The 25264-nt window shown below is 46.8% G+C and overlaps 2 protein-coding genes across 2 annotated transcripts in view; one reads left to right on the top strand and one right to left on the bottom strand.

Moving 5' to 3' along the window:
• FBXO11 (F-box protein 11) overlaps nucleotides 1-1350 on the top strand; it is an 87290-nt gene extending 85940 nt beyond the window's left edge. Inside the window, exon 23 of the mRNA XM_056119832.1 lies at nucleotides 31-1350. Within this exon, the coding sequence (XP_055975807.1) occupies nucleotides 31-160 (130 nt within the window). The 3' untranslated portion in view covers nucleotides 161-1350. The remainder of the gene's footprint in view (nucleotides 1-30) is intronic.
• Nucleotides 1317-18230, bottom strand: MSH6 (mutS homolog 6). Its single transcript, XM_056119819.1, has 10 exons — nucleotides 18132-18230; nucleotides 10373-10581; nucleotides 8453-8676; nucleotides 4887-7422; nucleotides 3721-3986; nucleotides 2768-2885; nucleotides 2546-2635; nucleotides 1887-2041; nucleotides 1587-1786; nucleotides 1317-1480 (listed from the first exon to the last, which is right to left on the bottom strand). Exons 2-10 carry the CDS (start codon nucleotides 10539-10541, stop codon nucleotides 1399-1401), a joined length of 3840 nt encoding a protein of 1279 aa, XP_055975794.1. The 5' UTR covers nucleotides 10542-10581; nucleotides 18132-18230; the 3' UTR covers nucleotides 1317-1398.
• Between the last annotated feature and the right edge of the window lie 7034 nt (nucleotides 18231-25264).

The raw sequence follows: 25264 nt of genomic DNA on the forward strand, positions 1-25264 counted from the left end.
CCTAATTTTTGGGTTTTCATTTTGCTTTAGGTTTTTCTGTGACTGTGGTGCTGGAACATTGTCTAATCCTTGTACATTAGCTGGTGAGCCTACACACGATACAGATACACTATATGACTCTGCTCCACCTATAGAATCTAATACATTGCAGCACAACTGAATTCCTTCCCTAAAGAGAAAGTTCTGCCATTCTAACATCATAACTTAAAACATTTTTTTGGAAGAAGATTTAAAATTTGCCCATGCTACAGGAAGAGACTGTATTAAAAATGGATATACAAGGTCAGTTGACACTATGAAGCTCAAGCTACCAAAAAGAAAGTGGCAATATATTGACTCAGGATCTCAAAGCTGGGTGTTTTAGCATTACTGTGTAAAGACTTTTGAAGGGACAGAAGTGAAGAAAATAAGCTGCAATTTTGTACAGATACCAACTTCTGAAAAAAAGCTGGTGTTTTTACAACTAGCATTGAATGCAGTCCAGTTTGCAGTAGTACTCTTCAATAGACAAGCAGCTTTGTTGCTGCCTTACGGACATGGGTACCAATTGCTTTTGTAATATGGTAAAAATGTGAGCTAGCACTTCTGCTTTTTTTTATTTTTTAACATGTATTCAGATTGAGAAATATGATTTTAATGCTTTAATCTCATGTAGTTTGTTTTTAATTTCAAGCAAAATCTTATTGTACTTGAATGTGCCCTGTTTTGTTAGCACACCTAGACTTGCTGTAAACTGTACTCATGTCCCAGTATGTACGTTCTTTCTATGAAAGAGAAAACACTAATCTTAAATTATATCCAGCAATGTTTCTGGTATCCTTTAAGAAAAGTTAAGACTATTATTTCCTTCCCTTCCCTGTGCAGCATTCAAAATCACCCCTAGAAAAAGTGAGTGTTTTAATGAGACTTCCTAGGAAGGGATACACTGTAAAACAAAAAGTATTCTTGTAACTCAGTTTTTGTGAAAGGTAAAAACTACTATGTTTTAAAGTACACTTTAGAAAGTCTCTTCAAAACAGTCCTGTATTTGAACTCTGTTCATAGTTTTTTTTTGAACAGTTTAGACAAACTGCTGGAAATTAAGTTTCCTGCATTACGCTGAGACAAGTATATATACAGCCCTATACAGTTTCATAGCTCCCCACCCCCACCCCCATTTCTGTGTATTGGTGACAGTGGGTATAAACAGCCTGAAAGTGTATGCATGTACCATAACATCTAGACTTAATATATTGTGGAGTATTCAATAACCATTATGTAGAAGGTAGATAAGAATTAAAAGGGTTTAATTTCCTAGAAAGAAAATGGAAAAATGGTCATTTTTAAAAAATAAAGTTTATTAGATCATAATGTTGTCTGAATTTACCACCTTTGTCCAGTCAAAGCTTCCAATGTAGATCATAACTCCTCAATCAAAGTCAGCAACTTATGAATAGCTTCAGCATCTACAGTCGACCTTTCACTAACCAGGCAGACTTCCCTTAAAATTTAAAAAAGGAAAAAAAATTCTTTTTTTAGTTTACTTTTTTTACACTGCGTATCCCATTCCCCTTAGAATTTCAGGTACATGGCAAAATTAAAATTACCGAAATAATCGCAGTGACTGAGTCATCTTCTCAAATTCTCTTGCTTTTCTATGTCCCTTTTGAATAACCTCCTCTGGAAGATTAGCCAGTCGAGCTGCGTTAAAGCCATAGCTTTTAGGACAAGCTCCTTTAATGAATTTATATAGGAAGGTGATCGTCTCCTGACTGGGATCTTCACATTCATTTTCTACCATGCATGCCTTAAAGGGGAGAGGGGGGGAAAAGGCTTAGATATATTTACATACTTTTTAGCAGTATAGTTCTTACCTGATTTGATTCTTTCAAAAAACCTGCACTTACCATGTGTCCTAGGCGCACTGCAACATTTTGAGAATAATCTCCAACTAATGAATGGTAGTGGGTAGAAAACAGTGTGCGACACTTTATATTCTCAGCAAGTTCTCTAACAACTGCATTTGCTATTGCTGTACCATCAAATGTTGCAGTGCCTCTTCCTGTAAGTAAAATACGCATAAATACAGTGTGCCTTGTAATACCAGAGTATGAACTTCACAAAGAAATCTTCATCCCTCATGCCAAAAATGGGGGGGGGGGGGGGGCGGGGCTAGTACATCAATCCTGTAAATACGGCATGTTTATTACTTTTAGAAAGCAAGTCCCTATGGTTTTCAGAAATTCTCTTCAAGTATTTGAGGCCCAAGAGATAGCAACTCAACAGGCTAGTGTGTTGAGCGAGCACTACAGGGTGAGGCCGCTAAAGGGGGTGAGGAATATATACAACACTGTCTAATCTTAGCTCAGAAATGTTAGTGAGGCTGGAGAGAGTACAGTGGGTAGGGAACCTTTTCCTTACATGCAGCTAATCTGGGTTCATTCCTACACGGTCACACAAGCACTGCCATGTGTGGCCCAAAAACCAAGTTTATCTGAAAAAGGTGACTGTATCTGGACTTTTTAATACTTCACACTGCCTTCAAATGGAAACTTGATGGCCTTACCTAATTCATCCACAAGCACCAAAGAATGTGAGGTTGCATGTGTAAGTATACTGGCTGTTTCACTCAATTCAACAAAGAATGTACTTTCACCTGAAACAAAGACATGAATTGGTGGCTTTAGGTTTTGATCATCATTTGATATCTCATGCAACTATTAGCATAGATTTTAAATGGTTGTGTGCAAACTAGAAGCAGTTAACTGACAAGTGGGGGAAATCTCACCTGACATTATTCTGTCTGAGGCACCAAGTCTGGTGAATATTCTGTCAATAGGTGTTAGCCTACATACTTCAGCAGGCACATAACAACCCAACTGTGCCATCACAGCTAACAGACCAGCCTATGGAGGAAAGGAAAGGTCTTTATGGTACTGAAGGAAATAGAAAAATACTTCACAAATGTTTTAACTTTTTTTAATCCTAAATTGAAAAGTGAAGCAAGATGCTAGTATCTAAATGAACCTAAAACTACTACTACAGTAATTCTCAATCCTAGATAACAAACTTGACCGAAAGCTTCTGTGTGTCTAGGATTGAGAATGACTATACTTCACTAGTATATCATACTGCTTGCTCTAAGTAGGAAATCTGGTTGACCAAAATATGGCAAAGAATCTGTCACATTTTCCTTGGCAACCCTTTAAAGTTCACATTAGCACAGTGACTGACCAACCAATCTCTGGTATAGAGAAAAGACAAAAACACTTACTGTCTGTACCATAAAAGCAGCTCTGACTATTTGATTTGTTTCCAGAGTTCTTTTATAAGAAGAGTTCTACAGGAGAAGCCAGTTTAAACACATACAACTTTTGTGAAATTTCAGTTAATACATCTGCCTTGAGAGGAAATGAAACCTCAACCAAGCCAAAGCATGTCATAGGAGTTAAGGCACTTTGCCTTGCATGTGTCTGAATCTGGTTCGCATCCCTGACACCACATACAGTCCCAGAGTACCGTAGGGATGTCCAAAAACATAAGGAAATTCCCTATCAGACATCTGTCCCATAAAGGACATGTTCAACTTAAATAAGAAACTTCTAATTAGTGTGCTAACTGAAATAGGGTAGTCGAAAGCATTTAACACAGTCACTCTTTGAAGTGTTAAAAATCCTTTGTAATTTCATGGTGACTAAAAGAAAATAAAAGTGTTAGGATTAAACAAAAAGTTCAGTTTACCTGTCTCATAAGTGTAGATTTGCCCCCCATATTTGGTCCAGTAACAAGCACACAAAAAGCTTTGCCACTTTCATCCTCTTCCTCACAACCTATTAGAATGTCATTAGGAATAAAATCATCTCCAAAAAAAGTCTTTGTAATGCAGGGATGGCGTGCTCCTCTAAGTTCTAAGAAGGGGGGGGTGTGTTCTTCTGGCAATACAATCACCGGGCGACACATAGGACCATCAGCCCCGTGGCTGTGGTTAGCTAGGCACAGCAAAACATCTGTTTTAAAAAAAGGATAGAAGTTGTGAGTTTTGACGTACTTACAGACCCAGATGCTTGAAGTCTCCCAAAAATGTCTTGGTGGAGGTGACACATTCAACTTGGTTTTTGGAGATAGCAGTTTAACAGCCACTAGTTAGTGACAATATTATCTCTACGTTATACATGTTCAGTGTTATTGCACTTGTAGTGAAACTGAGAAAAAATTTCAATCCCAGCCCAACAATCCTAGCACCCTATGTGGACAGAGAAATACTTAAGGGGAAGCTAAAAAATATCTTGAGGTGTGAGGATAGCCTCTCTTCTCTCTTTAATAACATCCTAAATCTATTAATTCCTTATGAGAGGCAAATATCCAGACAACAGAGACACTGATGGGGGAAGAAAAGAAACTCAGTTTGAACATTTTAAACTGCTCAATTTGTAAGCTGGCTTAAGGAATGAGTGCTCAACAAAAGGAATAGAACAAGATGTTGGGGCTAGACACAGATGGGTGGGTGTGGCCCCAAAACTAAACTGCCAAAAGCCACCTTCAAGCAGCAGGCCAGGAGTAGCCCCAAAGTTTCCAGTGGGATGTGAGAGGCAACTCAGCAGACAGGGTGCTTGTCTGTGCACAGCTTGTCCACAGCAAGTTTGATCTCCAGCACCACACGTGGCCCCCGACCACTACCAGCAACGAGTGATCACAGAGCCAGGTGTACTCCAAAAACAAGTTTCCCGTAAATACCCTGCTAAGGTAACCTAGTCGTTGTGCATAATTATATGGAAAGTCACATGTACTGTCAAAATACATTACTTGTGTTTATGGATATGCAACAGTGGGCTTCCTCCAGAGGATTTATACCCCAATGTACAACTGGAACACGGGTCAGAGTAACCAAAGTTTACTGAAATTCTTACCCAGTACTGCAATGCACTCCACAGCAGACTGCCAATCCTTGTAGTTTTTGTCAAAGTTGTAGAACAGTCTCCGCATGCAGTCCTTCAGTGACACATCTCTGCGTTCTTCAGCATTTATCAGATTAGCCAATTTCTTCTCAATGGTTTTTGTCCAGTATCGTTTACAGCCCTTCTTAGTGGATTTCAACTCATACTCTTCTGGCAAATTACGGTTGGTGAAACTCTCTGGAATTTCTAACTGGTAACGATTCCTACCAATCCCCCAGTAGACTATGGACCTACAGCCAATTCGACTGCGCTGTTTCTCCAAGTATTCCAGGAGACTCTGTTCATTTTCTCTAATATCAGCAAGAGCTTGGTCATAATCAGCATCAAACCCTGCTTTGGGAGTAATGAGCCCAGTCCTTCGAGCCTTTTCATGGTCAAAAGCTGTATCCCATCGATTCAGTTCGATAGTCAAATCAGGAAAACTGCCCTTGGGGTTTTTGGTCTGCAGAGTAATGATTTGTTTAAGAATTTTAGACTTAAAGTCACCAACGGTATCCTCCATGATCCCTATAATTTTACATACTATTTTGAATCCTTCCAGAGCAGAAAGAAAATCAATAATCTTTTTTTTGCTGTATGTTGTTTCCTCATACATTATAGCCCTGCTATCAGGGTGATTCTGGCTCTTTAGGGGAGACCCAACATTATGAATTTTACTCAGGAGCCTTTCAAGGTCTGGAAGTTTCTTGAGAAGGTCTACAACCTCAGAGACTTTGTCAGGCACATCCATGAGATCCTCGATAGCATCCAGGCGGTCGTTGATTGCATAAGGGCTACAAAGCGGGGCACAAAGCCACTGCTTTAAGAGACGCTTCCCAAAAGGAGTATGGCAAGTATCAATCTTTTCTAACAGAGTCCCTTCAGTAGAACCATTTGTTCCATTCAGGAAAATCTCTAAGTTACTTAATGTCACAGCATCTAGCACCATTCGTTGATTGGTTTTAGCAAAGAGAGCACCAGGTTTGGTAGCACTAATCACGTCAGAATCCAGGGGAATGTATTCTTCAAAATTAGCCATTGATAAAAGTTCCTGATCGATAAGGCATTTTTTGAGGTAGAAGACACAACCACCTAGAGCAGAAAGGGCCAATTCACTCTTCTCTCCTGGTGTCAACCCAATAACATCAGATTCTGAAGTCATACCTTTAAGCACCTCAGGTAACATCACCCCGCTATCCTTGCCTAACTTTTCTGTAAAATATCCTTCTTCGAGTAGAGTTCTTAGTGTTTTAGCTGCATCCCAAAACTGGGAGCCTGGTACCAGACCTTCCTGAAGAGAAGAAGATAGCAAAACCTTGAGAATCGTCTTGGTCTCCGTTGAGAGGTTTCCTTTCTCAAACAAGACTTGGACTGGAGGGTAGTGTGCCACGAGAGTCCTAAACCTGGAGCAATGGCGATCGTCTGAAAACTGACCTATGAAAAACTTTCCCAGTGAGGCATCAACAAAACACACACCATACACTCGACTGTGACCAGAAGAATCTTCCTCTTTTTCCTTGATACTGAGAAGATATTTACTGTAGTTCTCAGACGGATCCCCTTCTAGGACACTGTATGTCTGTGTCCCCTTGGTAATAATCCTACAGATCTCTCTCCTCACCACTCTATCATGCTTAGATATGTGCGCCATCTTTCGGCATCGGGCCTCCATCATTTCCGGGGTTTCAGTCTGTTCCACTCGTGCAACTTTATAGCCCTTCTGCACTAAGGAATCTGAATACCGGCCAAATGCAATTTCAGGAAAACCAGAATGGGCCCAGTTGCCTTTCATGAACACAAGACCCAGTTCATTGACTCCAATAAGAGCATCCATATGGTAGAGCTCATAGAACTTTCCCACCTTATAAAATATGACGAGATCAAAGTTCTGAGACTTTATCTGCCACCACTTTCTCATCCCAGGAGTACAAGAATTGAGGAAATCCTCAGGCACATACAGAGTGGATGCATCAAAATCAGGGTGGTCAGGTCGCCTCCTGTGCACGTCTCTCCTCTTGTCCTGCTTAAGCCATTCTAAAGTTTCATGATACCAGAGAGAGCGACTATCATCACATACTCCACCAACAGGGGCTTGGGATTCAGAACTGTGAGGGGCAGAGAAACCACTCAAAGTATTCTTTGTTTCAGGTGAAAGACCAGGGGCTCGCTTGGCAGCGGAGGGGATTTCCTTCTTTGAACTTTTCCTTTTGATAGAGCCATTTCCAGTCCCTGTTCTCTTCCGCTTTGGAGCAACTTTGATTGGACTGTCTAGGCCCTCACTGTCACTCTCCCCTGCTCCACTGCTCATTTCATCACTGCTGCCTTCCTCCTTAGTATCTGGTTTGAATTCCACATCTGAGCCCCCGACGTCACTCTCCGAGTCGGATATAACCCTCAGCTTTTTCACTTGGCGGCTACTTCTCCTAGATCCTTGCACCTTGGGCAGCACTTCCTCGTCACTCTCCATTTCATTATCTTCACTTTTATCTGATGCATAGGTTGCACCTACCTGGCAGGCAATAAAGTATTTTTCATTAGAGTATTCAAAAAAAATTTGGGGAAAATGTGATCTATGAAATATCCACCTCCAGAGGAAACATTCTTTCTCAAACATAAATTTCCATTTCATATCGCATGGAAACTTGAGTCACAAGATTAAGACATTCTTTTATGAGGGTTCTATCCTTGCATGCATGACACATGAGCTTGATCCCTGGAACCGCCACCACCCCACCCCACTCTCCAAAAATGTCTGCTACCTTCCCTCCAGAGTCACCTCTTATAGATGGGCACGTCAGGAAGATATTGCCGGTTTATAAATCCTTTAGTGTAAGAAAGTATCAAACTTAATCATATCCATATAGTTGGCTCTTCCACAAACCAGCTAAACCCTCCTGGGAAAAGCACATTCACTTATGGTTCTCCTAATCATCTCTGGTTTCTATCCAGTTTCTAAACCTAATTAAGCTGACATTTCTACCAGATACCATCTAAATCTCAAAAAGATTAAAAACTTAGATTTTCTTAAAATACCCACCAACTTCCTCAATTACTAAATTGAGAATAATGGTAACTTTAAATGAAATTATTTGTTCATTTAACAGAATTTAATTCACTCAAATAGTGACTGAACCAAGACTGTACTTCAAGGTTACTTAACCTCGGATTATTTAGGATTATTATCAACCCGAAATTCACCCAAAAAAATTAAAACCATAAATATGGAAAATGTTCAAGACTCAGTAATCATCCCCTCCCTCATTTAGAGGCTTACTACAACAGTATTACAAATGTATTAGTTGTTATTACTACCTAGCTCTCAACTTGTCAAAAAAACAGTGCAACCACCATTGTCTGTAGCAGGCTTGAAGACTTTGAAGACTTTTAAATCCAAGGTTTAAAAGCAGAAGAGCACATACCTTGCATGTTTAAAGGCCTGGATTTAAGGGGGGGAGGAGTGGTGGGAGGGTGTTAAGAAGCTGTCAAGATTGAATTATAGGTATGTATGTTAAAACAAGTATCAGTTTAATAAGCCTCACCCCCTCCCTTGCGTTTTCATCTCTCAATGAAGAAGTGTTTGCAACAGGCCACACCTCCATCTCTTCTTCTTCCTCTGGTTCAGAGGGCTCATCACATACTGCCAATTCAAGCCTCTTAGTCTTGTCTTTAGTCAAAGCTTCATCTGCACGTTGCATTGCTCTGAGTATTTCAGGCTTTGCACTATAAAAATGCCCTCCTTTCTGGGCTTCCTTCGATTTTGAACCTAAAAGAAATATATATATATATATATTCATATGTATTGGGGGGAGAACTAGTTCATCCTTCAGTACTTGCCCCAGGCTGGAGCGATAGCACACAGCCAATATGGCCGACCCGAGTTGGATTCCTCCGCCCCTCTCAGAGAGCCCGGCAAGCTACCGAGAGTATCTTGCCCGCACGTCAAAGCCTAGCAAGCTCCCCATGACGTATTCGATATGCCAAACACAGTAACAAGTGTCACAATGGAGACGTTACTGGGCCCGCTCAAGCAAATAGATAATGGGAGGACCGTGACTATGACCATACTCTCAGCACTTGCCCCAATACTTAAGAATGAAGTATATTTAATATTATACAACAATGTAAGCCTTGATGTGGGACAGAATTTACAAGGAAAATGTGGTGAAACTGAAATTACCTATTTTATTTCATTCAAGTTGCCTTAAATGACCACTTAGTGTCTTTTACTGACCTAAGACTGGGCGGGAGCATACAAAAATGGTACCAGGGATCTAACTAGGGCCACCTGCCAGCAATTCAAGCTCCTCATTTCATTTCATCATCCTGTTATTCGTCGATTGCCTCGAGCAGGCCCCAGTAACGTCTCTTTTCATCCTAGCCCTGAGATTATATTCAAGGCTATTTTAGGAGAATGAGACCCATCATTGTTACTGGTATTTGGCATATTTGGTACGCCACGGGGAGTTTGCCAGACTCTGCCCTGTGGGCAGGCTACATTCGATAGCCTGCAAGTTTGTCCAAAATAGGAATGAGACAATAAGATGTCATAAAAAAAAGTTGTGATAAGATGTTGCGCGGCCGCAAATGCGGCCGCGCGGTTCTGGGATCTGGATTTTATAGTCTCTGAGTCTTGGCCGCTAAGCTCCTCAACCCCTGTATTATCTATCTCTCTGGCCCCTCACTTTTAAATAGGAATAAAAAAGCTAAAAAAAAAAAAAGTTACTTTGGTTGACCAAGGTAACACAGCAAACTAATGAAGGTAGAATCAAATTTCCTCATTCTTTTTCCATCCACTAAAGCTGCACAACAGATTTCCAGACTTGACTGAAGTGGGCCCTGCCCAGTCAGCAGATTCTAACCAAGAAGCATGATTCCCAGAGTTGTCTACAAAACCAACCCTGTAATGACTATAAAATACTGAGCCTAACAACATCCCAGAACCATGGAGGGTACTGGCACCGTGTGGCACCCCGAACCGTGAAGCTATGCGGGCAGACTGCTGGCCTCTGTGGTAAATAATGCGAGACGTAGGACATGAAAGTCAAGATTCTACACTTCACACCACTGAGAAACCCTACAGGCAGAGCTACCAGAGGCCAAGCAGAACACATCTGTCCCTGCTGTGGGCACTGTACAGCCCACCTGCCTGGACGGCTTTCAGATCCATGCCATGGGTACACACTGTTAACACCTTTTCATGATGGAATCTGGTATTTGGGGCCAAATTTTAACATCCAATCAGAAAGATTTTATTTTCCCCTTTCAAGGAATGATACTGCTTCAGTTACCGCCAAGAACAAAAATTTCAATTCCATGTCACACAACAATACTGCAGTTCAACTTCATGGGAGATTTAATGCTTAGCTCATTCATCAGCATGTATTCTACATTCTCTCTGCTCCTCCCCCCTCCTTCCCTCTCCCCTTGTTGCTCTCCTCCTCCCTCAAGTCCCCTCTTACCTGTATATGGTTTTAACATCCTTTTGCTAACCCAGCCCCTGGTTGGACTGTCATCAAAAAACTGAACATGAATTCGGATGGACTTAGACTTCTTCCCTTTCTCACGGATGAATGTTCCATCAAAGGGGTGATTGTAAACCAGGCAAGGCCACCAGGGATAACCCTCCATCTTGGCCCAAACCAAATCACCAGGTGTGAAGTCACAAGAACTGTTGCCAAAAAGAAATAAACAATTTGGTTAGTATTTGATTCACCTACAATTACCTTCAAGTAGGCATTTCCAAATAAGATATCATTAAGATGCCTTTAAAATCTCCAGGCACTGGGCTAGAGAGAGTACATGAGTTAAAGTATCTGCCTTGCATGCAGCCAATCCTGGTGTGACCGACCCCAGCACCACGTGGCTCAAAAACAACACACAACATACACAAACACTTGAAGTATTCAGGCACTCAATCCCAGAATGACTATTTTAAGTCAGATGTACAAGTCATTTCTTAAGACAAGCTTACTATGTTAAGATAACTCAAATAAAATGGTTTTTAGTGAGCCAGAAGTAATACAGGGGGCTAAGGGACTTGTCTTGCATATGGCCAACCCCAGTTTGGTCCCTTCGCAAAAGGAGGCGTGGCCCATAACCCACTCCCACAAAAAAAAAATAAATAAGGTTTCTGGTATTAAAGCAAGATATTCCTCAGTCATTCAAGATAATACAGTGGGTAAGGCACTTGCCTCATGTTGCTGGCCCAGATTCAATCACCAGCACTACATGGTCCCCCAAGTCCCAATAGGAGTGATCTCTGAACAGAGCACAGAGGCAGACAGAATCCCTGAACACCGCCAGGTGTGGCCCCCAAACCCCTCTCCCACACACACAAAGACAACCTCGCATGAGCTCAGTGATAGCTCAGCAAGCTGGAGGACATGCCCTGCAAACATGAAGCAAACACGCACCGAGTGCAATCGTGGCAGCTCAGCAGTCAAGCATGACAGCTACAGGCTCTGATCCCAGGCAAGCATCAGAACCAAACTGTGTGCCACACCCCAACATCAACAGGAAAGGGGAGAAGAAAAAAGGTAAAACTGTACTTTAACAAAAAGCAACAGCACTGGGTGAGGAATACAAACTAACGAATCTGGAGAGTCTAGGAGCCCCAGTACCACATGGCCCCTCAAGATCACAGGAGTGAGCACTGAACCAGGAGGAGCCCCTACACACCACTGCATAATTGTGGCATACAGCACCACCAATGTAGAACCCAGGGGTGTGGCACAGCAATAAAGTAGTTGCTCAGAATGGAGGAAGCTGAGTTTGATCCCTGGCTCTACCCTACTCCATGCTGCCAGCGCAACCCCTGGCACCACAACAAACAATATATTGAGTCCTAGGACAGAGCCACAGTACAGCAGACAGGGCGTTTGCCTCACACCAACCCAAACTGGCTCCCAGGCATCCTATAGGGTCCCTTTTGCTTGCCAGAAATAACCTGAGTGCAGAGCCGTACCAGTTGCCAGGTGTGGCCCAAAAGCTGTGTGTGTGTGTGAGAGAGAGAGAGAGAGAGGAAGGGAGGGAGGGGGAGAGAGAGGGAGTAAACTAGTTAACAAGCTAGAAGAATCCTTCAGTACAGCCCACAATAACCGATAAAATCTGCTCAAGTACCTTAACAGCTTTCACTAACTGTAAGAGTAACACAATCACGTTACAAGAAAACCCAGGTGCTTCAGTGCTCCTTAGTTGTGTGGCCACCCTATTCAGACCCAATCACATAAAATCATCCTTTCTTCCTTCAGTGTGAGGGACATGGTTCAAAGGGCAGGCCACATACTTTGCATGCTGGGTACTCCTCAGTATGGTCTCCAATGACCCGAGCAACACTGGGTGTGACACACATGCAGGCATAAAAAAAAAAAAATAAAACATGCTGGACACTTCAGGAGAAACAAGAATCAGTCTGACTGCAGGTGGTATGTGTCTCCCGGCCTTTGTGGCACATGTACTTCAACTTACAGGTTGCTGTTAGGCGAACCACATAGACCTCCAAGCAGAATCCCAACTCAGATTCCTACATAAGCGCTCCCTCAGTACTAATATACTCCATGATTAACAGGACACAAACACCCAAACCCACTCAGAATCTTCAGTTCTTAAGTATCCCTGCTGGCAAGAAACCACCCTTGCGGTTAGGTTAAGTGGTTAAGTGGTCAAAGAAACGCTTAGCCACAAAGCCCCTAACATACTATTATTAGAAACCACAAGCTTGTATGTACTTAAAACATACCCTGGGGCCAGAGAGGTAGCACAGCAGGTAGGGCCTTTGCCTTGCATGCTGCAGACCAGGATTTGATCACAGCATCCCATATGGTCCCCTGAACCCATGAGAAGTGATCCTCAAGTGCAGAGCCAGGAGTAACCTCTGAGCACCACCAAGTGTGGCCCAAAAAAAAAAAGAGAAAGGAGGAGGCTTTTGTGTGTGTGTGTGTGTGTGTGTGTGTGTGTGTGTGTGTGTGTGTATGTTGTAGTGTGGTAAGCATAGCTGCTTTCCAAGAGATGAAAAGGAATCCAGTTTTGGCATGTACATAGCTAAGTCTTAACCCCATCAATGGATGGACTCAACCTAATTTCTCCCCTGAAAACTTGAATTACTAAATATCTCTAAATGTGAGGCTGGAGCGATAGCACAGTGGGTAGGGCGTTTGCCTTGCACGCAGCTGACCCAGCAGGTTCAATTCCCAGCATCCCATATGGTCCTCTGAGCACCGCTAGGAGTAATTCCTGAGTGCAGAGCCAGCAATAACCCCTGTGCATTGCCGGGTATGACCCAAAAAGCAAAAAAAATAAAACATCTCTACATGAGCCCCAAAGTTGAATAGTATAAAATAAGATTTTTTTAGAGTGTCCTTAATTTGTAAAACTATGACTGCCTGTATGAACAGTTGTGAAAGGTAAGGATACCAGTTAGGAAGTGCTCGACCAAACACAATCGACAGTGGTCACAAATTCTCAAGACTACAGTTAAATACCTCGACAAGAAAAGTCATCTTGGTGGTACAGATGACATTCAAAGTGGCATGATATAGCAACCCCAATGAAACGGAACTATTTGTTGCCTACTCTGAGATAACAAAGATCTGTGCCCATAAAAGACCCAGGTTCCATGCCCAGCACCATGCAGTTCCACCAGATCCCACCTCACCCCCCCAGCACAGAGTTGAGAGTAGACCCTAGCACGACTGATTGTAGTCCCCCAAAATATAGATCAATCTCAGAGGCCAGAGAGATCATGCAGTGGGTAAAAGGTGTTTGCATGTGACAACCCAGGTTTGATCCCTGACACCTGTAATGATGTAGCTAGTACAGGAGTGTGGGGCTGCAGTGTCTAGTGCAGCGGGTAAAGCACTTGGCCTTGCACACAGTCAACCCAGGACTGATCCCTGAGCACAGAGCCAGGAATAAGCCCTGTGCATCGCCAGGTGTGTATCCCTCCCCGAGAAAAAAATTTTAAATAAACTTTGTGAATTAAAGCCCCAAGTTATCACTATGAAAGTACTCAAACCCACTTTTTTTTTTTTTGCTTTTTGGGTCACATCCAGCAATGCACAGGGGTTACTCCTGGCTCTGCACCCAGGAATTACTCCTGGCGGTGCTCGGGGGACCATATGGGATGCTGGGAATTGAACCCGGGTCAGCCAGGTGCAAGGCAAATGCCCTACCTGCTGTGCTTTTGCTCTAGCCCCTCAAACCCACTTAAGAAACCAAACTAAAAGCATTTGTACCCAGCTCTCAAGATGCCCCAGTGGAGAATTCTCCTACTCCTAAGCCTCAGTACCAAGTCAGTTATTCCAGTGGCCACCACTTGATCCACCTGCCCACAAATCCTGTATTCTTTCCTTTAGAAGGTTATGAATTGACCTGTTACTTACCCGCGAGGTAAGGGTTACCATTAAATTATCAAATGGGTTAGTATTTTAAAAGAAGCCTAAAAGAAATCAGAGGTCTTGGAAAGAAGCCAAGAAGAGAGGAACTGAGAACAGTGGACAAAATATTCACCCACCATACATCTGGCAAAAGAACAGAGACACAAAACCCTCACAAAACTCAACAGAAAAACAACTATGAGGAGGCAGCTGAAAGGAAGCTTTCACAAAGTTACAAGAATGGCCAAAAAGCAAAGAAGTGTTAATCACCATTATTAGGAAAATGCAAATCACTGTTTCAATGAACTAGCAGACCAATGAGAATGGCATTTGTCACACAGGCCAGAAACAACCTAGCTGGTAAAAAGAGCCCTTCACAGTTAGTGGGACTGTGGTTTGACTGGCCTCTGTGAAAAAATAATAGAGACTTCTCAAAACATCAAAATAGAATTTCCATATGACCCAGTGATTTTATTCCTGGATATCTACCCCTACCCCAAGAACACACAAAAAAAACAGTAATTCCAAAAGATGCATACATAACTGTGTTTACTGCAATGCTAATTACAATCACCAACTGCCCAACAACAGGAGTAGCACTGCACTGTAGCTGTTTTGCTTGAGCGGGACCAGTAACGTCTCCACTGTGTTACTATGTTTTGGCACATTGAATGATCGAATGTCATGGGTAGCTTGCCAGGTTTTTCCGTGCATGCAAGATACTCTTGGTAGCTTGACGGACTCTCCAAGAGGGGTGGAGGAATCAAACCCGGGTCGGCTGGGTAGGCCATGTGCAAGGCAAACGCCCTACCACTGTGCTATCGCTCCAGCCCAACAATAGGAGTAGGCAAAAAAAAAGTAATTTATATATACAGGGAAATACTCAGCTATAAGACAAGATGAAATTTTACAATTTGCTGCAACTTGAATGGAATTAGAGACTCATGTTGAGTCTGAGAGAGAAGGAAAAATACCAGACAAAAAAGGCTGACATTCTGCTCTAAGAATGGAGCTGGGTGCTAGCCTCAGCAGCACATATACTAAAAGAACTGAGTAGGGGGGTGGGAGAGAAAGCAGTGCTGGTAAGGGTGATTGCCTTGCACACAGCTGACCCAGGTTCGATCCCCAGAACTGCATATGGTCCCCCTCAGGACCACAAGGAATGTGTGCCACCCCTCCCCCCCCAAAAAAAAGCAGGGGGGTGGGGAGAAGCAGAAGACAGACCTAGAGACAGTGGTAGCAGGATACTGGAATTCAGGTGAAGGGTGTGATAACACTGTATGCCTAAAACATTCTCAATGTATATCATGACAAATGAAGTGAAGCTGTAAGTCAAGAGTGCAAGTACAGGGAATAAGACCCTTGCTTAGCATACAGTCAACTCCAGTTAGCTTCCCCTCACCAAATATGGTCCCTGAGCATCATCAGGGGTACCACTGACCCCCGCCCCCTCAAAAAAAAAGGGGAAAAGAAAAAGATTTGTAAGCAGGGATAGAGCTAAGTGGAAGAAGTACATCCATTACACATATTAGGCCCTAGACTTGATCCCCAGGCACCCAAAATGAATTCAGAATGCAAGCCTTGAATGTAGTCCCTAAAAGAAAGTGCATGAGTGAAGGACAGTGCGTTGCACGTGACCAACTCCACTTCAGTCCCAGATACTACATATGGTCCCCCAAGCATTTTGCCAGTCACTAGTTAAATCATCTTGACAGAAGACACTAATTTTAAGGGACAGGTGGGAGTCTCCTCCTAAAGGACAAGGAAAAATCGCTGGGTGGAGGGCTGTAAAGAGATTCAGCTAGTGAAATGGGTTCTAAAATGCGCTCATCTGCATACAAACTATTTTAAGTTAAAGACAATTAAGGTACAGGAGACACAGGAAGAGCTTTTATCCCCACACCCCCAACTGCCTTATGGAATTTTGCTAGAAGGATGGTTCCAAGAGCAAGCCCTCTCTGGGGTTCATTCTAAGGAAAATGAGCTAGTGAAACCTGTTTGTTTGAAGTCCTCTTCCCCCCAGTGACAGTCCACAGATAAGTGTGTCTTCATTTTCCTGTAAATTACCCCTTTTTTCTCTTTGAAAGTCCCAGACAACACCCCCTTTTGAATCTCTGGTTCTCCATGGGCTATTAAGGTTAACTCCTACCAAAGTTATGGATAGGAAACCAAAAACACACTTTAAGAGCTTGAGTTTTCGATTATTTGCAGTACTATAAATGAACATTTGTGTATGATATTCTCAGAAGACACCCACAAAACACCCACAACTATGTCAAGAAGTGATTAGCAACTCTTCTAAAAAAAGGAGCTAGGGACAGGATAATGTGTGGCGATGAAGGCAGGCACCGACATGCACAAAGCCAACTCCTGAAGCACTCTCAGCACAGGATATGGTCCCCAGAGCACAGAGCCAAGAGTAAACACAGAGCAAAGCCAGGTGTAGCCCAGGGTCATAAAAAAGAAAATGCGGAGCCGGACGAGATAAAACAGGATGCTTGCCTTGCGTGGAGCAGACCTGGGTTTGATCCCCAGCACCCCCATGTGGTTCCCCAACCATGCCGGGAATGATCCCTGAGCAGAGTGCCTGGAGTAAGCTCTGAGCACCACCGCAGGTAGCCCCAAAACCAACCCAAAAACCATGGGATCACACAGCACTGGTGGTGTTGCTTGCCTTGCATCTGGTGAACCCCAGCTGCATACCTGGGACCAAATGGCCCAGTGGCCCACCAGGAGTGATCAGTGATCCCCGAGCAGATTCAGGAGCAGCCCCTGAGCTCCACTGGGTGTGTAGCTCAACTCTCCCCCAAATACACCAAAACTTAGTAAGATAATTGGGATCAGAGAGACAGTACGAGGCTTTGGTTAAAGCACCTTTCTTGCAAGCGCCAACCCCAGAAAAAGATCCACAGGAACACCTTACTTTGTGCAATTTAACCCCACTTCTCAAAAATCAGTGACCGTCTCTACCACCTCGAGTTATCTTTCTGGACCCACGTCTCCATCCCTTCCAACACAATCCGTGAATACAGCACCTGCCAGCTCTACGATGCCACCTGCTGACCCGACCAGGCCCACCAGGTCCTCAAACCGACCTGCAGGTAAGCAGGAGCTGCCGGCCCCGTTGGCCCTTCCCTGCACGACGGGGCGGCCGCTCGCGCTGGGGAGCAGATTCCGGCTTTTCTCTGAGAGGTTCGGAAAGATCGAAGGGCCGGGCATCCCACGGGCCCCTCGAGCACTGTGCTGCTCTTCCACGCGCGACCCGATCACTCGAGGCTCTGCGACTCGGCTCGCCCCCGCTGCTTAGGCCGGGGTCGCGGGTTCGCAGCCCGAACCCGGCCCAAACCGTCACAGCTTCCGCTCTCTGCTGCAAGCGCCGGGTCTCGGCCTCTGGGGCCGCTCAGCGGGGGCGCCACACAGCGGGGACCCGGCGGGGCCAGGCAACCCGGAGCGCGACGGGGCACGCCCCCCGCCCCGCCCCCCCACCCCGCGCTGCCCGCCAGCCCCTCCCCGGCCTCCAGGGTCCCGGGTCGAGAGCGGTCCCGAGGTCTGCGGCACCCCCGCCCCACGCGGGGAGACCCGAGGGCCCAGGGCCGAGGGCTTCCGGCTCCAAGCACATTTCTCTGCTGCCCCTCCCCCGCTGGGGACCCGGCGACCCCGGCCCGCAGCCCCTCCCCCCGCTGGGGGACCCGGCGACCCCGGCCCTGCAGCCCCTCCCCCCGCTGGGGGACCCGGCGACCCCGGCCCCGCAGCCCCTCCCCTTCCCCGCTACGGGACCCGGCGACCCCGGCCCGCAGCCCCTCCCCCCCACCCCGCTGGGGGACCCCGGCCCGGGCCCGCACACCTGCGCAGCCCTCCGTTGAGGCTCCCGGGGCCGGGCGGCGACGCGGCCTCCCCGGCGGCCCCCGGCCCGGACCCCGTCCCGCCCCAGGCCGCGTCCCCGGCGGCCGGGGCAGGGGCGGCCGCTCGGCCCTCGCCGGAGGCCCTGCCCGAGGCCCTGGTGGCGGCGCTGAGCGTCGGCGACTTGGAGAAGAAGCTGTACAGCGTGCTCTGGCGCGACATCGCGGCGGCGCCAACCGCTGAGGCGGGCCCCGCGCCCCGAGACGCGGCCTGAGCGCGCGGCGCGCTGGCGGGAAAGCGGCGGCGTCGCTCGGCCGCGAGCGCCTGGCCGCGCCGGCCAATCGCGAGCCGCGGGGGGCGGGGCGGCGGAAGGGGCGGGGCCGCGCGCCGGCGCCGCCGCAGCGGTTGTGGGCGGAGCGCTCTCGTGCTGGGCTGTGGGCGGGGCTACGCGGGTGGGCGGGACGCGCTCGTGCGGGGCGGGCGGAGCAGGGGGCGGGGCGCGGGGCGGGGCTGCGCCGGGGCGGGAGCTTTCCGGCCCCGTCCGCCTGGACCCGAGCTGAGGGCCTGCTATTGTAGGCTGCTGTCTGCGCTCCTCTCCAAAGCGTTGCGGAGACCGCGCGCTGAATAAGCTCTGAATAAAAATGAATGCCAAGTGATGACCCCCCTTTTTTTTGGCGTTTTGGGTCACGCCTGGCGATGCCCAAGAGTTACTCCTGTCTCTGCGCTCAGGAATCACTCTGGCGTGCTCAGAACCGAACCCAGGTCGCCCTACCTGCTCTTTTACCGCTCAGGCCCCAGGGCTGGACCCTTTGGATTTCTGCAACATCAGCGGTGTGCCCAGAAATGTAGTACGGGAGCGTTAAGGTGCTTGCCCTGCGCGCTGGCACCTGGGTTTGATCCGGGCATCAGATAGCGCCCGGAGGACCCCCCCTCCCACACACACACACACACACACACACACACACACACACACACACAAACCAGCTACACTGAGCTTCCTCTCGCGGCCTACCATCCGATCGTTTTTTGGGTTTTTTTTCTTTTTCTTTCTTCTTCTTGCTTTTTGGGTCACACCCAGCGATGCTCAGGGGTTACTCCTGACTTTGCACTCAGGAATGACTTCTGGTGGTGCTCGGGGGGGACCATATGGGATGCCGGGGATTGAACCCTGGTCGGCTGCGTGCAAGGCAAACGCCCTCCCTGCTGTACTGTCGCTCGGGCCTCCCCCCCCATCGTTTTACATAGTTTAATTCACTAAATCTTAGCAATAACCATGAAGGAAGTACTGAAGGTCCTTTTCTGAACCCTTTGAATGTCTGAGAATGTAGGATTTTTCAGATTTTGGAAAGGAAACAGTGAAAAAAGGCTTTCGAAGACGGGGGCTGGAGATAGAGTCCGGCAGGCAGGGCACTTGGCTTCCACCGGTTGATTCATGTTCGATCCTCGGCACCCCATAGGGGCCCCCTAGCGCCTCAGGAATGACCCCTGCGTGCAGAGCCAAGACTAAGCCCTATGATACATCTGGTGTGGCCCAAAGCCAGATGCATTCTGTGTATATAGAAATAGATATGTGCATCATGTATATAATGGCCCGAGTTCAGCTCAGACCTGAATTCACTGCCGAGTGCGTTTGTCTCTGCACCTTTGGTTTTCAGAGTTCAGGAGGTGGGGCACTTGCCTTACTCATGGCTGAACCCAGGCTCCATCCCTGGCATCCCATAAGGTGCCCCAAGCATCGCCAAGAGTGACTCCTGAGCACTGCTGGGTGTGGCCCTGTTTCCTTGACCACTAAGGAACCGTTAACCTCATTATTTTTCCTGGCTGGAGAGACTGAAGAACTGATGGGACAAGTAACTCATCTGAAACTCATCCAAGATCAAACACCTAGAAAGTAAAGGAACAGGGATTTCAATCCTAAAGAATCATTTCTGAGACCTGTTAGTAATAGAGATATTATCCTGCCTTCAATTAAATATCAATGTATTTTATTTCATTATCCCATCAACCTTGGATTACATAGAACTGTATGAAACTGCTGACTGATCAACCTTTTTTCTTTTTCTTTTTTTCTGTTCGGGTCACACCTGGCAATGCTGAGGGGCTACTCCTGGCTCTGCACTCAGGAATTTCTCCTGGCGGTGCTCAGGGGACCATATGGGATGCTGGGAATCAAACTCAGGTCGGCCGCGTTCAAGGCAAACGCCCTACCCGCTGTGCTATCTCTCCAGCCCCTAAAGGGCAAAAGAATTGCAAAACAGCTCGTTTCTACATATGACACGAAAATGTGCATGGGTGCTCATGAGTGCTGCAGAGGAGAAGAGAGATGTGGAGATTCAGTTCTGGATTGAGTCGGGGAGAGGGCAGAGAGAGAAAGGACTGTGGAGAAGAGGCAGAGAGGTTTCTAGTAAAATGGCAGAGGACAGCAGGCAGGGCCCTTCATCATATGCAGCACACAGGGGTTTGGTCCCTGGCACTACATTGGTCCCCGAGCACCAACAGGTCCAGAAGTGACCCCTGGGAGCAGAGCCAGAGCCAGGAGTAAACCCTGAGCACTGCTGAGTATGTCCCTCATCCCCTCAAAAAAAAAAGACAAATGAGTTTATAGGGACAAAAACAAGAGACAAGAAAGCTTGATGTGAGGAGGGGTGATGGGAGGGAATCTGAGAACGCTGGTGCTGGGAAATGTACACTGGTGGAGGGATGGGTGTTGGAATACTGTGTGACTGAAGCCTAATCGTGAACAGCTTTGTAAGGGTCTATCTCACAATGATTCAATAGAAAGAAAGAAAGAAAGAAAGAAGGGAGGGAGGGAGGGAGGGAGGAAGGAAGGAAGGAAGGAAGGAAGGAAGGAAGGAAGGAAGGAAGGAAGGAACTTAATACCTGTCCCTCCCTCCCTTCCTCCCTCCTTCCCTTCCTCCCTCCTTTCCTCCCTCCCTCCCTCCCTTCCTTCCTTCCTTCCTTCCTTCCTTCCTTCCTTCCTTCCTTTCTTCCTTCCTTCTGAACACTATAATATTGAATTAGTGGAAAAATTTCATAGATAGACTGTTGGGTCAAGTAAGAGTTAAAAGTTTGTTGTTGGGCTGGAGGGATAGCAGGATAGCACAGTCGGTAGATCTCCCATATGGTTCCCCCTCCCACCCCCACCCCAGCACCCAGGAGTAATTCCTGAGTGCATGAGCCAGGAGTAACCTCTGTGCATCGCAGGGTGTGACACAAAAAGCAAAAATAGTTTGTTGTTGGTGTTTTTTTTTTTTTAAGAGTAAAAAGTTTGGGCTGGAGCAAAAGCACAGCAGGTATGATGTTTGCTTTGCATGTGACTGACCCGGGTTTGATCCCCAGCATCCCATATGGTTCCCTGAGCACCACCCGGGGTGATTCCTGAGTGCAGAGCCAGGAGAAACCCCTGAGCGTCGCCAGTGTGACCCAAAAAACAAACAAAAAAAGGAGTAAAAAGTTTGTTCCAGAGGGGTTGGAGCGATAGTACAGTGGGTAGAGCTTGCACACAGCCACCAGGGTTGGGTCCCCAGCACCCCAAGTCTACCGGGACTAATTCCTGGGCACAGAGTCAGGAGTAAGCTCTGGGCATAGTGGGTGTGACCCAACAAACAAACAAACAAAAGTTTGTCCCTGAGATTCCAGGTGCCCCCTGTGCTGACTCTGTGACTCCCTGCTCACTCCTGACCTTGCAGGAACCATCTGGTAAGTCCCTAATGAGTCACAGTAAGCCCTGGCCTGAGCAAGGTAAAAGAAACAGGCTTCTCCCTCCGTACCATGACTGCAGCCACGCTGCGTCCCTGACATCTGCCCGGATGTGGTGAGTGCGTCGCTGTCCTACAGAGTGCATTTGACCCTGTATGCTCTTTGGGGGGAGGGGAGTCACACCCGGTGGTGCTCAGGCAGAGCTGACTCCTGGCAGGATCAGGGAACCATATCGAGTTCCGGGGGTTGAACCCAGGTGGGCAAATGCCCTTCCCCCTGTGGACGGCTCCAGCTTTCTGGTATGATCTGACACACTGGAATGTAGGGTTCAGGTCTAAATGAGATCATCGTCTCTGAGTCACTTGTGGCGGGTTCGGGACAACCCCCTCTGCAGAGTAAAGGGGAGCGAAGTCCGGGACCATGTCCTTGGGGCTCTGTGATGCTCACTGTCAGGTGGGATGGAGAGAGGAGTGGGGAGGGCTTTGGGACACACTCAGGTGCTCCGGAACTCTCCTGGTGGTGCTCGAGCCAGCACGTAAGGCAAGCACCTCCCCCTGGCGCTTTCCCTCTGGCCCTTCAGGGTGATGTTTGTGCAGGTCTCTGTCTTCTGCATGGCCAGGAAACTCCCTGAGGAATTTATGGGAACATTATATGGAATGAGAGGATTATGGACCTGAACAGGTGTCCTTCTTAAACGTCTCTAGCTTAAAATAATCTATGCTGGGGGGGCGGAGAGAGGGCGCAATGAACTCTTTGTGTGCAGGGGCCCAACTTCAGTCCTCAGCACTGCATGGTCCCCTGAGCGCCGGTGGGAGTGACCCCCAAGCACTGAGATGGGAGCAAACCCTGAACCAAGAGTCAAAATTAAAAAGTCTTTACATAAGCTGTAAGGTTCTCAATGGGTGCCCACAACGTCACAGCTTTGTGAAGTTGAGGTCTGGATGTTTGGGGTGATAAGAACAAGTACAACAAAATAAAAATATAAGGATGTAAAAGGTGGTATAAGACGTTGGTACCAGAGCATGAGAAGTTGCGCAGTGCCCAGTCATCCCATTACTTCACACGTTACTTAAAAATAAAACACAGAGTGATAGTACAGAGGGTAGGGTGCTTGCCTTGCGTGAGGCTGACCCAGGTTTGCTCCCTAGTATTCCATATGGTCCCCAAACCCCACCAAGAGTGATCCTTAAGCACCAAGCCAAGAGTAAGTTCTGAGCACTGCTGGATGTGATCAAAAAAAAATTTTAGGGCTAGAGCAATAGCACAGCGGATAGGGAGTTTGCTGTGCATGCAACCAACCCAGGTTCAATTCCCAGCATCCCATATGGTCCCCTGAGCACATCCAGGAGTGATCCCTTAGGACAGAGCGAGGAGTGAGCCCAAAATCAGCTCAAATTGATGTAGGCAGGTAGACAGGGAGGGCCCCCTCCCGAGGCAACAAAAGCCAGCCCTGCAGAAAACAGCAAAACAGGAACTAAGGCTTGATAAGACCCAAAGAAGCTCCTCCAAGAACAAAAGGCCAGGAAAGGAATTTCAAAGAAGACCATCACCACTCCCATCCTCCCTGGCAACCTCCTTAGCAACGGACTTTTACCTGGGAAGAAGCCCCAGGAGGGGTGCAGGTTGGAGAAACCCTATAAAGGCCACCTTGAACAAAGGAAGGGAGCACTTGCTGCCTGAGCCCTTGTGTGCTTATGCCCACGTGGCTGAGCACACGTGGTGTCAAGCACATGTGTTGCCCACATCTCCCCTCTTGAGATGTGTACTTTTATGCTTTTGTGTCTAACTTTACTCTTCTCTCTCTCTCTCTCTCTCTCTCTCTCTCTCTCTCTCTCTCTCTCTCTCTCTCTCTTCCCCCCCCACTCCACACCTTAAAAATCCTCCAAATAAAATCTATTTACTTCACTCCTTGTCTACTCCCGAAATTCCTTTCTGGGAGGCGAGACAAGAACCCAGTAACCCTGGGTCCCGGGTGGCAGAGGTGGTTGGGGAGAAAGTGACCGTCTTTCTCCTCCCTACTTCACATAAGTCACCCGTGGGGCCCACCGACATCAAAATCAGGTATTATTTTGTGTTGGGAGCAGGAGAAACAGGACAGTGAGGAGGGCACTTGCCTTCATGCAACCAACCTAGATTCAATTCTCAGCATCCTGTATGGTCTCCCAAGCATGCCAGGAGTGATTCCCAGTGAAGAGCCATGTAGGATAACATTGTTTTGTCATTCTTGCATAGCCTCAGGTAGCTTAGGTTTATTGGGTTACTCCCTTCACAGTGCTCCCATTCCTCTGTGTTTATTTGTAACTGCTCTGTTGACTTGTAAATATTATTTTTCTCTTCTAAGTCCTTTGCATAGTTTATTCAGAGCAATGTCCTTTTTGTAGGGACACAAGAAGACACTATGTGCTATGCTGTTGTAATGTGACTCTCAGTGATATTTTCCTCCTGGGCATCTGTTCTCTCACCTAAGCCTCAGCTGCCTTTACTCCTAGCACCCCCAAAACCAGGGTCCCGACGAGGCACTGGATGGAACCAGGGCAAGTGGTAAGCTATGTGCTACCCTGGCTTCGAGATGGGCCTGGCCAAAGTGCCATAATGCTTAACCATAAGTTAAGAGCTTGGTCATGGACAAATGCTGTCATGTCCAAAAACTAATAACTAGATTCGGACCCTGCTACGGTTAGGAAAGATTAATATGACCTGAGCGCTGTAGTCTGAGTCTGTGGCAAGATGTTCCCAGGAGAGCTGCCCTACAAGCCTCAATGTTATCTCTTATTGTGTCCATACAAAATAACTAGTATTAAGATGTTGATAGTTATTGGACTGAGGAAAGGAGAAAAACACCTTAGGAGGTATTTTGCCCTTGGGCAGTCAGGAAGGGCTTTGGAATACCCAAGGTGGTGGTGTTTCCTTTGAACCTGGTGGCCCTCAGGAAGGGCTTTCTTATGTTGATTTTGCTACCAGACTGGGTATAGCACGGGCCCAGAGTGCTGGGAGAGAGAAGAGAGTTGGAGAGAGTGAGAAAGAGCAGGACAGCAAGATGGAGCACAGAAGAGATGAGCGGGCGAGACGAGATGGGAGGAGACGGGAATGAGGAACAGTGGAGACTAGAACGGGAGGCTCAGAGAGACTGGGGCAGGTGCGTGGGGAGAATGGAATAAACAGCATCTGATCTTTTCATCCACCGTCTGCCCCGTGGCGTGGCCCGGGCGCCCCAGCTGAGCAAGTGAGGGGGGTGGCCCAAGGGGAAGAGCCTCCCCCTGGCCACCCCCGGAGGTATTATACAAGCCAGGAGTATCCACTGAGCACTGCTGGGTGTGGCCCCAAAACCAAACAAAAAAGATATATTACTTTGTGATTTTCCTTGGATGTTTTACTTTTTCAGACTGCTATCATATTGTTGGCACATCAATGTTTATTGTATAGGCATGAAACTTAATA

This window comes from Sorex fumeus, unplaced genomic scaffold, assembly GCF_029834395.1.
Source record: "Sorex fumeus unplaced genomic scaffold, SorFum_2.1 ptg000003l, whole genome shotgun sequence".
Classification (NCBI taxonomy): Eukaryota; Metazoa; Chordata; class Mammalia; order Eulipotyphla; family Soricidae; genus Sorex; species Sorex fumeus.